Here is a 15,208-nt window from a genome sequence, read left to right as displayed (position 1 = left end):
CTGTGGAACAACTGGGACAGCCCATGACAGCTTGTGGGTTGTCTTAATGTGGTTTGGTGCCCAGTGTACATAACTGGGGCCTCTTCCATGTACGTAGGTTGCAGCAGTTCAGCTGGTAAATGTAAAGGGAAGGGCGACAAGTTCTTCTTGTGGGATGGAAGTTGGAAGTAACATACTCGCAGCTGGACATCAAAACAGCAGGCTGGGTAGGTATGGGTATGCGTAAACACTTGGGTACCACTTTGAGCTTGGTTCAGAGATGAAGGGTCCTAAGGAGGACACTTGTAAGTATTAGAGGCAGTTCTTGTTTCTAGCACCTTTTCTGTTAATAACTTTGAAATATGGAAGACTTTTCTCTTTTACAGTTGCACAGCACCTTGTACAGTAGCATCATCTGTGCTACCAGACTCCAGCACGGTCCAAAAAATTAGTAACTTTTCTGTGTTTTGGAAGTCTTATTATGCAACTTAATAGCATAGCAGTGTAATGAAATCTTTACAGGGAAGTGATGAGAGTGAGTGGTTTTGTATGTGAATTACAGGGTCTGCGAGTAGGCGAGACACTAGCTACTTGTTTTATTGCTGACAATATACTTATTTTCATGTTTATTCCTGGATTACAATGTGTGAATAGCATCCCAGTAAACAGTCAGGCAAATAGTTATTTATCAAGTATTTAAAAGTGAAAGGTCTTGTAATTTTCCTTAGTAATGACTGTGATTTCTTCCAGCTGGATTAATGGCTCCCATTTCTCCCCATGAAGAACAAGAAGTGTTTTCATTTCAACATGGAGAGTTATTGTCTCCCATAATAATGCAGACCAGAGGATTTTTTTTCCTTCCTGGCCTGGGAACTGGGAAAGGTTGAAACGTGCATAACCTGAATTAATACCTTGTAAAGACCTTTAATATTCTTTCTTTTGTCATTCCTGTTGGAGTGGTGCAGGAGTTGCTGCTGGCATCAACCCAGCAGCAGCCTGCCTCAGAGCTGCTTTTGTTTCAGTTTGAAGCAATCAGTGGGTCTTGTGATGGAATCACCTTGAAAGGTCACTTTTAATTATGTTTCTGACGCATTCCTCTGTCCCCAACTGGGCGGTCCTGGTGGAACAGGTTGCCTGCAGCTTTGCGGCTCTGTTGCTACAGCAGACAACTTCAAAAATACACTCTAGAGCAGCTGCTGGCAGGCCAAAGGGGGCAAAAAAAAATTGAACAAAGTATTATATTCTGTGCCCAGCCACTGCTGCTGGTACCCTGAGGTGGCGGAGGAAGCAAGTATCAAAGCCTAAGTAATCCCTTGGTAGCAACCTGTCTCGTGCCCCTGGATAGCAAAGTGATTTCTTTGCTGCTGAACTGACTGTCATTGAAGGGCTGTGCCAGACCTTCCCTGTGCATCATGTTGAGGGGACTCAGCAGGTAGAGGTTTCTCCTTTCTCACCCTTTGTGGGATTGACCATCTTCCTGCTCCAAGAGCTGTGACTTGTAGTGCCAGTCCAACCAACAGCATGATAATGAGCATCATCATTTTGTCAGATGGGTTGGCAAATCCCTGGAGCCATTTTTCATGTGCATATTAGCTTTGTGCTTTCCTTTACCTCAACTGGTGAGATTGACATCAGTCAGTTTTGTCTCTGGGTCGGAGAAGACTGAAAGTACTCAGGAGGTTAAGACCAAGGGGCCCTACCTTGAGATCCTAGCTCTGCTACAGGCTTTGAAGGCCTGCTCCCCATCATGTGTGTCCAGATCCTGTAACCTGTTTAATTGCTGGATTCCTGTAGGTTTGAGAGCTGAACTGAGCTGTCATCTCTTAGCACAACAAGCAGAGTTAATGGCAAGGTGTGCTTTCATGACCTCTGCTTCCTTTCCCAACTCCTGCCTCCTCTTGGTCCTACACAAGTCCCAGAAATGTGCAGGGTTTAACAGTTGGGATCTAGCCCAAGAGCAGGTCCTGTGGCTGTGTCAAGGCCAGCACGGAGGCTTTTTTTTTCCAGGACATGTGGTTACAGTGCTACGCCTCTGAAATTCCTGCGTGCTTGGGGTCTGCCTGATGTCTCTCACAGTGGCTTGTGCGCTTCCTGCGCACCAGGGGTGGACCCTGATGGCACAAGAGTGCAGGGGGGTGACAGGAGGAGGGGGACCGTGCGCCCCAGCACCCAGAGTGCATGAGAAACGGTGCTTCTTCCCAGCTGGGAAGGGGACAGAGTCGGCTCTTTGGACGCTGCATTTAAAAATAAGTAGGCTGTGTGATTGTATTAATCTGAACCTGGTGCTTGTGGCTGGGGGGGCTCTGTGGCGAGTTCTGGCTAATTGCTGTATGAAGACACTGAGTTTATTCTGTCGAAGGAAATTCATGGATGTAGAGTAACCTTTGGCATACAACTGCTGCATGACATGACCGCTGCTGCTGAGGGCTGTGACTGGATTGTGTGTTTGGGATGTCTTAAACTGTGATGATGCTGTAGCAAGGCTTTTGTTCCTTCCTGAACTGCTTTTTCCTTTTCCCCACCCCACCCCTTTCCAATCTGATCAGCAAAGACTTCTAAATATTCATAATGTGGGATTTGTATCTATTCACATGATTGCCGCCGGTTTGAAAAGCATGTGACAATGCAGGGGGGGGAAACGGGGTTAATCTCCTGCACTGGCAGAACAAGGCTGAGCAGGAGGTGTTTAGCGCAAGAATTTATTCTTATTTCTGAACATACCTTTTCCACTGTATTTGCTGTCTGGGGAGAAGGAGTAAGAACAGTTTCCCTTCCCTAACAGCTTCTTCAGATGCTGATTCACTGTCAGGACAGGGATGCATGTGCACTGGTTGTGTGCAAGTGGGATTGCAGGACATTGATGCCTCCAGGCTTAACAAATAACGCCACAGTGCTTTCCTTGCCACCAACCCAGCAGTAACCCAGCTGGGTTTGCAGGTCCTCGTGTTTTTCCATGTCCATCAGCCAGTTTCTACATGGAAGTTGCAGGGTCAAGTTGGTGGGTGGGAGGCAAGCCGTGATTAGTCTGACTTGTAGCCAGGGCAGATCCTCTGACCAACGAGGCTTTCAGCCTCTCATTGGCACATGCTCTGGACTGGGGATGAGCCTGCCTGCCCATGCTGGCAGCATATGCAGCCAGAGGCCTAGGCTGTGGGAGTGTGGGATGGAGCACCATGCCTTCTGGGCTGGCCGAGCCGTGGGTCAGGCTGCCTCTGTGCCCACAGAGCTGCAGGGCCCCAGGGAGCAAAACTGTTAGCTTGGCAAACCGGGGCAACCTCATTAAGAGCTACCGAGAGTGTGAAAAGCATGTTGCTGGAGGCAGGTCATTGTAAATGAGGAGGCTAAAGTAGCTGGGGTTTTCTAACAATTAATTATGGAGTGGTTTTCTAGAGATTCTCTCTTATGTTTGTAATTCATTCCCTGCTGTAGATGCTGTATTGATTTACAATTTTTTTGAAGTTCAATATTTTGCGCCCTCAGGGCCTCAAACAAAAATTAACTAGAAAACGAGAGCAAATTTCTGTGTTCTGCCTTGTCAGAGCTTTCTCTCCCGTTCCCCATCCCCGGAGCCAGTTTCTGTGCTCTGGTTTGGGTTGCAGATGTTGCCAAGCCCATGTGCCGCGAGACGTGGGTGGCGGAACAGCTGTGGCAGAAGAGCTGCCTCACTGACCAACAAATGAGGAAATCAAGAGCCCTATTAAGAGCCTGGAATTGCCCCCAGTGACCTGAGCAGAGTGTTCAGTAGCTGCTAGTGAGACAGGCCTGTTTGAATGAATAAGCATTCCTGTTCGTGTGAAGAAAAAAAATCCCCTCCTCCCCCAGCTCTAATTAGCTACTCTTTTCCTTTTTTCTGCCATGAATATAGAGAGTTTGTCACTGGAATGAAATCTTAACAAGACGCATGTTCTTCAGCTTGCAGCTGATGGAGGTGATCTCTGTGTAGGTGGTGTGAGGACTCCTGTACCTGTTTTCTGTGTTTCCTTGCTGGATCTTTGGTTTTGCTGTTGTGAGTAGGGCTCTTCCTTACCCTCTGGTTCACCTTTTTTCCTCCAACAGAGTGACTAAAGAAGTGGACTCGAGCTCAAAAGAAGCTAAATCTTTTCTGAAGCAGCAAGAGAAATGGCAGTCAGCAGCTCCAGCTTCCTTCCCAACAGTCTCTGGGTAAGTATGTGGTTTCTCTGCCCAGGTATGGACCCTTAGTGAGAAAGATGGCACTTGAGCTGATAATACAAGCTCTGTGGTATTTAAGCTTAATGGGTTTTAATTTTAATTTTATTTTAAATTTGTTTTCTGTAGGATTTCAGTGCGAGCAAGACTAGACCTGGAAGGTGTGATGATTTAGGGGGGGAGGGAAGTGGGGGAAGCAACCCATGAGCCCCAGCGACTCACTCTGTAGGTTCCGGCTCGAATTTCTCCATCCTCATAAATCATTCATCCTAGTAAGGAAATGTTGTTTTGAATGTCTTGAGCAGCCTGATGAAACTACAGTTAGCCAAGGAACATGCCTGAGATTGCCTGCAGATCCTTTGAAAGGTGCTTCTCTGGACCATAAAAAGCCATGACATGCTGGGCTGTGACTTCTTATAAACTTTGGGGGAGCATTTTGAATGAGAGATGCTTCTGCCTCTTTGATGTTCTCTAATATTTCCATGTGGATTTGTTGCTTTCTGTTCAAGCTCTAGCACCTAATTCTGTGATTATCATAATGCTTGTCAAAGATACAAAGAGGTCAGGTCCCCTGTGCATCTGACATGCCACTGTGTGGTTCTTGATGAGTTTGGGAGATCACCCACTTCTCAGGAATAGAGGAGATGCTTATGTGTTCCAACAATGATTTTTATTTAAGTCAGTCATTTGCATTTATATTTGAAAGACATAAGCTGAGTATGATTTGGTCATATAGAAACAAGACCCATCAAATAAATACATTGTCCCTCCCATCCTATGAAGAGCAATTCTCCAGTGTGAGTTAAGGCTGCCTTTCCCTAAGATAGGCTGTTATTCAGTTGCTGCAGCTGGATTGTCACTGATTTTTCCAGCTAAGTGTTGCATAGCTTGTAGTTGGATCAGGGTAGTGAAAGCATAGTATATATGTGTGTGTGACTCTTGACAGCTGCTGTTCCCTGGGATGAATGAATGCATAGATGAGCATAGTCTTGTTGCTGTTGTTCACACCACACAAGGGTTCATCCCTGCAGAGCTCATTAGTTGTAACCTAAGTGTTGTGTTACGGGGTTTTGTGCTGAAAAAACTTGCCTTGAGTTGGACTGGCATTCTGTCTTCAACCTGGGTGACCACAGAGGTGGGTCAGGTGGCAGCTGAAGCTAGGGCAGATCTTTGTCATGTACACTGCTGGTGGTCCCATGCCTTCAAACCTGCTTTCCAGTTCCTCCAGCAAATGCCCTGCTGCTCTGAGTGCAGGCAGGTTTGGCAGCTCACTTGGGAAAGCCCCACGGGCTGCTCACCTTCCTGCTCTGCTGGGATCTGTGTTTCTTCCTGTCTTACTGGCCCAAGGGAGGAGGTGGATGGCCAGTGGGCCTGCACAGCCTAGTCATTACCAAGGTGTTGGAGCTCGTGTTGGAGCTCCGATCGCTCAGGAGAAATAGCGAGAACCCAGCCTGAGTTAATGCTGCAGATATGTAAGTGAAGAATCCACATCAAATATGGAAAAAAATGGAATACAAATTAGTATAAGAAATAACGAGTTCAAGGACTCCTTTAACTTTCCTTCAGTGTGATTATTTTGGAAGCAGTTTAATTAGGTTGTCGTTCAGCTTGCTGATGTGTGATGTCCTACTGACAGTTGCTTGCCCAGAATGTGAGGTGGCCTGGCTGCGGGGAGGGGAGAGGAAAAATACCCCAGGCTTGTATGTCTTGCCTTCCTTCAGAGCAGCAAACCTTGACGCAGTTGTGGCCCCATGTGCCTTCCCTTTCGCAACCTGCTGCAGAATATCCTGGTTTTGTGCAGTGATACTATGGCTGCGGTATTTTGATCAATGTATGGAACAGCCCAGTGCTCTTGAGAGTTTAGCAGGAGACTGTCTGGGGCAGCCTGGCCAGTGTGTGCCCTCTGGTCTGTCAGTGCTCCAGGGAGTTTTCTACCTTGGGATAGTGTCTGAGACTGATCCCTGAGACTGCCAGCGAACACACTTGCCTTTGGGCTTAGGAGGGTGCTTCCAGCTGGGAAGTCAGCCAGCGTATTTTCAGGTGAGAAAATTACCAACAGGCTTGCAGTGTTCCTTAAAGTCAGAGGCAAGTCCCTTTATATTACGAAAATTACAAAGGTCAGGTTTTAGACTTGGAGCCAAGCTATTGTCCAAGCCCTGCTCCTCTGGAACAAAGAGCCACAAGCCTCAGTGACACGCCAAAGGAGCGCTTGGGGACCAAAGGAGCCTGGCATAGCCTGATGGTTCTTTGCTGGTGCCCTTTGGCCACTTAAAATACAAGTTTTGGGGGAGAGGGTGCATTTCCCCTTGTGCATTACAGGAGAGCCCCAGTCTGGGTCAGGATCACTGGAAGGCACTGAAAAACATGTGATTCGGGGTCCTAGACGTGCCTATGGACACCTACTGTGCTGTGAGCCATCTTTAGCCCCCAGGAGCTTTGTCAGCTATTTAAAAAAAAAAAAGGGGGGGGGGGGGGGGGAAGAGGGAAAAAAAAAAAAAAGGAAACAGAGCCTTGCCCTGTGTGCAGGGGATTTGAGCAGCTAAGAGTGGCCTCTCCATCTGGCTTTTCTTTCTTCACCTTGCAAGCAGCTTGCATTATTTCTGGGTGCAGCCAGCCTACCCTGCATTTATTTTATTTCTCTTCTCTAAACAGACAGAAGTAATCCAGAAAAGCAGCAGTCACAAAACCAAACATCCGGTTCCACATCTCCACGTTACAAACCCTTGCAGCTTAACTGGTCCAGGGGAAGGGATGTTTGGGGCTGAAAGTGCATTTCCTGAATGTGTTTAACATCCATACCGGATGTGCTATAAAAAGCTAGATTTGTGCTTGTGAGGGACATGGGGGTGGTTGGAGGAGAATAACTAAACACTTGGCTGTAATTAAAGCCAGTAGTACAAAACAACCCATCCAGTTCTCTCAGCAGGCTTTGCTAGAAAGGTCAGAAGCCCTAGGTTCCCAGGGATGTGATGGTTTCCCAGCCTTCCCGTTATTCCCATCGTGTCCCCCCATGACACGCAGCTAGGCAGCAGTCTGTCAGCAGTGGGTGTCGGTTTGTTGGAGGGGTTTGGAGTTGGTACTCTGCTCCAGCAATGTTTCCGTAGTGCTTTTAGATTGTGTTAGGCTCTCACTGATGCTGTCAGACTATCAGGTGTGATGAGGGGATCCACTGATCCCTTCTAATTTGCTGTCACAAAAAATGAGTGGAAGGCTCCTGGCATTCAAAAAAAGCCCTCCACCCACCCCACTAAGCCTTCTTGCCTGTCTGTGTGTTTTAGGGCCCGTTTCCTGTCCTTGCCACTACTCCTGGGCCCTTTGGGCGCAGCAAGAGTAGCTCCCGTCTGTAAGTGCATGACCTGATGGAGGGCTCAGTCAGCTCTGTGGGCATCCCAGGTGCTTTGAGAGCTGCTTTCTGTCCCCTCCCCCGGCCAGGCGAGACCCATGAGCCTCTGCGCTAGTAATCCTATTTTGCAACCACGTTTCATATTCAGAGGATGTTAAAGCCAATGAAATCCTCCACGCAGCTTACTGCAGAATGACTCTCTGCGTGCACTTGTGCACGTGTGACTTAAGATATGACAGGAAGGTTGAGCTACAGGCTGGGAAATACGTGCACAGACCTGAGCCCTTCGACGTCAGTGGCTGCGATCTGCCCATCGGTCCTTGACACTTGTCAAAGCACAGCGGCATTGCATAGGGAACAGTGCTGCTGTAGCAGTCCTGAAAATGAAAAAAGTGCAGTCGGTGGATCTTATTTGAGATTCTCCTCTAGGCAGATGTTTCTACATGGCCTGAACAGGAGCCAGGAAGAAAAAGGGAGGTTTTTCACTGGCTTTGTTCTTGTCTTTGCTTATTACCAAACCCATTTGTAATTAAACATGGACTTGCTCACTCGGCTCAGCTGTTGCTTTTCTGTTTGATCCTGCCTGAAATTACAGTGGTGGATGTGTGAACTCCTAGGTCTTTTCATGCCTTGTAGGCTGGTATAAACACGGGGTAAAATTTGCCTTTGAAGCAAGCAGGCACCACTCCCATGGAGTTCAGGAGGTGCGGTGCTTGCTGACCCCCGGGCTGAGTTTGGTCTGCAAGGGTTTGGACCTCAGTGCAAGACCCAGCAGGAAGAAGCACTGCAAGAAAGGTCTGACCCACAGACACATACTTGCCCTGAACAAAGAAAGCAAGGTAAACTCTAGCCTGTTCATTGTGGATGCTTTCCTCCCCTAGTCCACAGTAAAGTAGTTCATGTGGACTGACCATTATATGGTGTGAAAAGCTTCAGGCCTTTGCTTTTAGAAGTCATTTACTCTGCTGCGTGCTAATGTTGGAGTAGAGGGACTCCAGCAGGAAGACATCTGTCCGTGGCTTCTCTCCCACCTTCGATGTGCAGGAGGAATGGTGGCAGTATTTGTGGGAGGATACGGATGATGGGAGAACCTGGAGCCTGTTTGCAGCAACCTGACCTGTTACTGTATTTTCTAAACTAACCTTTCCCTCAAGCCTAGTTACTCCTAGGAGCTGCTTTGCATCCAAAGCTTTTTCTTGCAGAAGATGCTCTTTCTGCATGAGTTGGCTGGAGCTAACTGGATCCCTTTGCTGTCATGACCAAAACTGGTTACTTGAGATCTTAAGTGGACAATGGCACAGGCTCTCAGCTTCTGTAAACCTCAGATGATCTAGAGCAAGTGCTGCAGCACTCGCGTGTCTCCAGCAAGCAATTTCATTTCACAGCAATCCCACGGGGTTTTTTTTCTTCAGAAAGCTGGAATTTACAGTCCAATTTCAGCTCAGTGTCAATTGCAAGCAGTTATTTAGATAAAACTCTTGCACATTTTGCTTGTATGAGCTGAGCATGCAAATAAAGCAAGTAATCAAGATCTTTGGGGGAGCTGGAGGTGGGGGGGTTTTCAGTAGTCACTTAAGCAACTAATAGCTCTGTTCTTGCTAGTGATTTCAGGGCTCCTCATCTTTCTTCTGCGCTTCTCTTACTGTGCTCCAGAGAGTGCTGTTCTCCCAGATGGAGAGATGTAGCCCCTTGCACCATAGCCAAATGTCTGGGTCTGAGTAGTACATGACGTATTTTTCTGTGCACAACAAGATGAACCAGCCAGGGGCAATATTCATGTGCCCTAGAGCTAGTTTTACTTATTTCCTATTCATACGCTTTGGTTGTGATAGATTAAATGTGGCGGTAGCTGTTCCAAGTGAGTAATTTCTCTTCAGGTCTTAGATCCTTTGTTGTTTTTATTTTTGTTTTAATTATTCATTGTTAGTGTCTGTCTACAGTTTTACACATATCCACTCCTTGAATCAATGTGGTAACAAGGCTGGGTGATTTTTTGGAGTACCTTGGTTTTATTTGCTAGGTGGACTGAAATTAATCACCCCATGGGGATCAGTGTGGAAAGGTGTTTGCATGTGCGGGAAAGGGGAGGTTTGCCATTAGGAAAAATGATGGCTGGTTCAGTATTGAAGAGAAGGTTTTCCATCAGCTGTAGTAAATAAGATGCTGATTGCTGCACACTTGTAAAGCATGCCGAACAACCTTATACTCTGAACATCTGCCTCCCCTCTTGAGGTCAACGTGGACTGAGGCTTCCAGTGTCACATGAAATCAGACCCCTGGCAGAGCCCACAGCAGTGAGGGTGCTGATCTCCGGCTGGCACAGGTTCGACGGCAGCAAGGGCACTGGCTTGGGCTTCGCAGCCTAGCTGAGAAGCAAAGTAAGTTGGGCTGTCCAAGCTGTGAGCTATGGCCATTGGATCCTGTGCTAGGGAGCTGACTGCTACCTGCAGACAGGCTTATCCAGGGCTGCAGGCACCTCTGAGGCTTAACTGTAGGTGGGAGAGCTCTGCCATTTTGGGTCTTTGCCCCTTCTCCAAACAGTTCTTGCTCTTGAGCTCATGTTAAGCCTTTTCCGATAAGAAATGGAGCTCTGAGTGTGGGAAGTTTCATGCCCACTCTCCCAGACTCAAAGCAAAACATGCACTAAACATCCTTCTTTTAAACTAGTCTCTCAGGAGCAATCCTTTCTTGTTCTCAGGCTAAATGAGTCAATGCCTTTTACCCCAGCCTCTATTTTGCAATAGAAATGAATGAGATTTTTTAGCTTCATTCTGTGCTTTTCTGTGGCCATGCTAGTGAGTGTGTGGTTGCTTTTGCTTGGGGCAATGGCATCTTATTGGAAAGAAGTTTAGCAGTGCTTGTATGGCTCTGTGCCTTGCTTCACCCCTCTGTCTGGATGTGGCTAAGCTGGATCCTCAAGCTGGACTAACTGGGATCAGCTGTTTCTTTTTCTAGTCTCATTGGAGGTTCAACAGAATGGAATCTCAGCTATTTGAGGACTTACACTCTCTAAAGCATCTGTCTTATAAAATACAAACAACCCCCCACCAGTCTGGGGCCTTTGATAATTCCCCAATGAAAGTTGTGGGGCAGTTTTCCCTTAGGGCAGTACAGGTTTTATGAGGCTTATTTTCATTTGCTTTCATCTCTTAGGTCATGAGCATTTCTCTTGCTCCCTCTGTGAACATGATTGAGGAAATTAACTGCTAATGGGGAATGAAGCCAGCTGTATTTTTATTCCAGACCCCTTGCAAGGTTGCAGAGGGAATCCCTGTATCTTCCCATGTTAGACTTGGTCTGGTTAGAGTGAGAGGTGAGAGGGGCAGCCTTGCTTTATGGTTAAAGCCTGGGATTGGAGGTGGATGCTAAGAGCTCCTGTTCCCAGCTGTGCCATGGCTTGGGGGTGTGTCTACCAAGAAGATTCTTTCCACTCCTGCCTTATTTTGCTTTTATAGTGCATATTAACTGAGCTGCACCATGTCCCTTGAGTGTCTCCCCCATACCAGATGTTTGTGTTACATGCTCTTGCTTTCCCACACTCGTGTTCCTCCCTTTTTTTCACGTCAAGGAACAAGTTCAGCTGAATCATTCTTTATAAAATATGAACCAGCTAAGTAAGGCTGGAGTGGCAGAAAAGCCCCAGGCTTTTCACATACTAGTGGCTTCATTCATGGAAAATAACATATTGGTGGCCTCATTCATGGAAAATCAGCACACCAATATTTTCCAGCACATGCATTAGCCAAAACTTTGATCTGCACGCTAGGTTGTCAGCCTTGTGCAGGACTAGGCTTAGAAAATGGGCATGCCCAGGCTGGCTGGCTTGATACCAAGATGTGAAGTCAAGCAGTTAGGGTTAGTTACCAACTAAAATGCTGGCTTTGTCTCTTACTGTCTTAAAGGAGATGCTGGTGTGACTCTGAGCTCTTAGCTCTTAAAGGGCACATGGTCATTCTTCAGAGCACCAACCTCTTCAGTTGGCAGCAGTCTCTGCAACTGCTCTTTCTTTCATTTCCAGAAAAAGCTTAAGAGAGACTGAGCAAGTGTCTGTCCCAGCCATGGGGATTTCCTCTGCCAGTTGCTGGCCGTTAGGATGGTTAGCATGGTTGGGGTTCACTTTGGCTATTGCTGTCCTCATGTGGAAGTGGCAGAGAGCCCCCCAGTTCTTGCACTCCCCTTACTCCTGCCCAAAACCCTGAGCCTTGAGTGAACTGCTGCACAGGCTGAGCTGAAAGGGCACCTTAAACAAGCTCCAGACTGCCTCAAGCTCTCCAGAGTGCTCTAATTGGGTCTGCCAAGCCATGGAGTACTTTATTTCCCTATCTGAGGAGGTTCAAAGCCTTCCTGATGCATTGGGTTACAGCTCAGTCAGCTTTGCCCTGGAGCCCTTGCTGTTGCATTCTTCAGAGCGAGCATGGTCTTTGGGGCGCTTGCTGTACCAAGGGACCCTCTGCAGAGGCAGATAACTGGTGTCGCGTTGGCAGCAGCCGCACAGATGCCCCTCCGGGTGTGTGAGGATGTGTGTGAGATGCTGTTGTACCTGCTGAGGCAGGGAGTGGAGGGAAGTGATTTATTGAAGTTTCTGTTGGAGACCGCTCGTTTTTCTGGGAATCCCAGGGGAAGATGCATTTTGTGCCCTCTCTTATAGCATCTCATAGTTCTCATAGCATCTACTATTGATTATTAGCAAATAATCATGGATATAAGAGTTTGATCTGACCTCATGCAGTAGCTTTTCATACTCTTTCAGGAACTTGTACTTCAGCTCTGTTGCTATAAGCCTCCAGGCAGCCAGTGGACAATACAGACGCCTGTTCATCACCCGACTGCCTGGCTTGAGAACAATGATGGGATTTCTTGAAGTAACAAGCCCTGGGCATGTGCAGGGTTGGATTGTAGCACTATTTTTTTTCCTTTAAGCTGCAGGCTTCAGAGCAGCAGGCTGGGTTGCAGCACCCATGACTGCAAGTGCAGAGGAAACTTGCACCTTTTGGAAAATACTCACCGAAAGAAAGCAAATGGCTGTTCTTTACGTGCTTGCCTGTTTTGCCTTGTGGTTGAGTATGCGTATGCTATGCGTCACCAGTATATGTATGCTGTTAGGAGGTCGGCTGAGATGCTTGTTTGGCAGCAAGGAGGGGGTTAAAGCAAACTCACAAAAGCTGGCTGATTGCAGTTCATGGCTTTCATAATGCGAAGCCGGTGGGAATTCAGCCGAAGGCTTCATCTCCTCCCCACCCCCCTTCCCTGCTGCTAGAGGCAGGCTAACCTTCCTGACTTGTCAGGAGCTGCGTCCCTGCCAGTACAGCTCACACAGGGAAGCTCTGCAAAAAAACAGCAGAGGCATAAGCACGTGAAAGATGAGATTATTAAACTTTCTTGGGAGAGCACTGAAAGAGACATTTTCCAGCATGGCTGTGCTGTTCCCTTACACGATGGCTGGTATGCAGCATGCCTGCCTCTTCATCTGTGACCTGCAGATTTCTCATTGCAGGACGGCTGAGGAAGCAGCTGGTATATACGATATCTCTAACTCTCTGGAGACTGGTATGTGGGGATGTCCTTGGCTTTGCCGTAGGCTTTGGATGATACACAGCAAAGGCCAGAAAAATGCGAAGGTTGTTCAGCACCCAGCACGCCGACCTGTCCTGCAGCCAGGAATGGTTCCTGCCGATATACACCCTTTTTGCATTAGAGAAGTGCTAAACAGATAATGCAGCCCAGGGCCTTTTGTTGTGCAGCGTTCACTTTAAGGACAAGCACCATCACGGTCTTTTTCCTAACGTGTAAAATCCCTTTTCCCTCCCTGCTGTTTGCAGTAACCCTTTGGAAAGCTGGAAGGGCTCTCTGTTTCCTTTCCCACTCACACGCGTGCACTTGTGAGCCTTGCCAGCGCTGTTTGCGTTGGGGAGATTTTTTTCTACTTTCCCAAGTCAAAGAAGAGTGTGTAGCATTTGTTTTGCAAACAAAACCACTTTTAGAGAATTACATGGCCTCTGCAAACAGATCAGTACAAAACAGGTTGTGTGCTTTGGGTTGACTCTGAAGACTGTACAAGATAGGTGTCTCCTTCCTCGCTTTATGGTTTCATGGCCATTGCATTTAACAAGGACTCTTAAGAAACCTTTTGAAGGAGTAGTATATCATCAGCTTTACTAGTCCTACAGGACAGTCAAGATGCTTAGTGGCTTTCCCCTGGTCAGTGCTGAGATTGGAGGGCAGGGTTTGAACCTTTTATGGGAGTCAAATATCTGTGCTCAGACAAAGAGGTAGGGTTTTTCATACTAACTTTTCTACAAAGCCTTTGAGGCTAAAAGCATTGGTGAATATTAATAAGAGGTTGTTGGTCATAGCTGTTGAGGGACACTACAGAGCTGACTGTCTTCAGCTTCCTTTGTTAGAAACAAATGTCTCCTGGAGAAAAAAAATTGCCTTCTGCCTCCTTCCTTTAGCACTAGGTGAGCTGCATGGGACATAGGTAGCACTGCTGTTACAAGGAGTGCTTTCCTGCCTGCGTGGCACGAGGACCTGTTGGTTAGCTTTGATACCTTCCTGCTCCATAACCTGCCATGCTCATGTTATGCCAGGTTGGTAGGTATCCATGCTGTGTTGTCCTTAGCTGCTGGAGTCATCTTTAACAAGTATGGGACTCGGTGTCAGGTCTGGGGTAGCTTGGAAGGGACAGCATTGGCACCACAGACACCTGTAAACAAATAAATGAGTGTTGTCTTTGGCCATGGGATTTCTAGCCATGTTCCTCCTTTTGGAGGCAATGAGATCGTATTGACAAGACTGAGAATATAAATCCATGCAGGCTCTGCTACAGGCTGTGGAAAACTTTTGAGTTTGGTGTCCTGGGGCTTAAAACCCAGGTAGAAATTGGCACGTTCCCTACACGTGCTAGTCTTTGTGCCAGAGCTTCTGCTTTGCTTGATGTATGACAGGCTGGCAAGAGGAGTGGCTGGATATCAGCCACTGGAGTCATGAAGTCTTCATTTTCTGTATCAAGCTTACAAACCAAGGGAGCCTGGGACAGTTCTGGAAACTCCCCAGTCATTCTTCATCTAAGATTCGCAAAGCAGTTGTCTCTTCTCCCATTTGCTGTGCTTATCCTTCCCTTTCCACACCTCCTGTGTTGTACTGTGGTGTTGATTGCCAGTTAACATATCCAACTCTCTGCTGGGCGTAACTACTACGGGGCACAACCCTGAACCAGAAGCCTAGCAAGGCAAGCTGGGTTGGCTTTCCAGCAATCCCATTCTCAGGGTGACAGGGAATGCGTTGAGGGTGCCTCTGCATTTGTTGTTGGGGGATTGGCTTCATGGTTTTACAGCTAGGTATAGTACATGGGAGGAAAAAAACCTTCACAATATGCAGATTTATTGCCACTACCTGCTTTGTAGGACAAATGGCTTGTGGAAAAAGGTCTGAGCCCCTACTGCTGTTGGAAGCCCCAAGAGCTTGGTAGCTGGGGATTCAGTGGGGTGAATCCTAAACCCTGTTTATGCTGGGATGGGGACCTCAATTAGCTTACATACTTTTTAGCCAGTAAAAGTGCAGGATCCCAAGTCACTCTAAAAGATTATTTGGAGTCAGATCCATGCCTGAAATGAAAGGAGGGCTTTGAGCACAGTCCAGTCTTGTCCACACTGGCAGACTAAACCATCACAGACTTGTCAGCCTGAAGCAGCTTTGGACAGTACATAGAGCTGCATTGGG

The 15,208-nt window shown here is 47.3% G+C and overlaps 1 protein-coding gene across 1 annotated transcript in view; it reads left to right on the top strand.

The window, feature by feature from the left end:
- The window catches only part of CFDP1 (craniofacial development protein 1), a 66,565-nt gene that overhangs the window by 15,661 nt on the left and 35,696 nt on the right, over positions 1-15,208 (top strand). Inside the window, exon 5 of the mRNA XM_075715581.1 lies at positions 4,036-4,140. Coding sequence (XP_075571696.1) covers positions 4,036-4,140 — 105 coding nt within the window. The remainder of the gene's footprint in view (positions 1-4,035; positions 4,141-15,208) is intronic.

This window comes from Pelecanus crispus, chromosome 8 (assembly GCF_030463565.1).
Source record: "Pelecanus crispus isolate bPelCri1 chromosome 8, bPelCri1.pri, whole genome shotgun sequence".
Classification (NCBI taxonomy): Eukaryota; Metazoa; Chordata; class Aves; order Pelecaniformes; family Pelecanidae; genus Pelecanus; species Pelecanus crispus.
The sequence above is the reverse complement of the archived record's forward strand: the minus strand, read 5'-3'. Positions and strand labels throughout refer to the sequence as shown.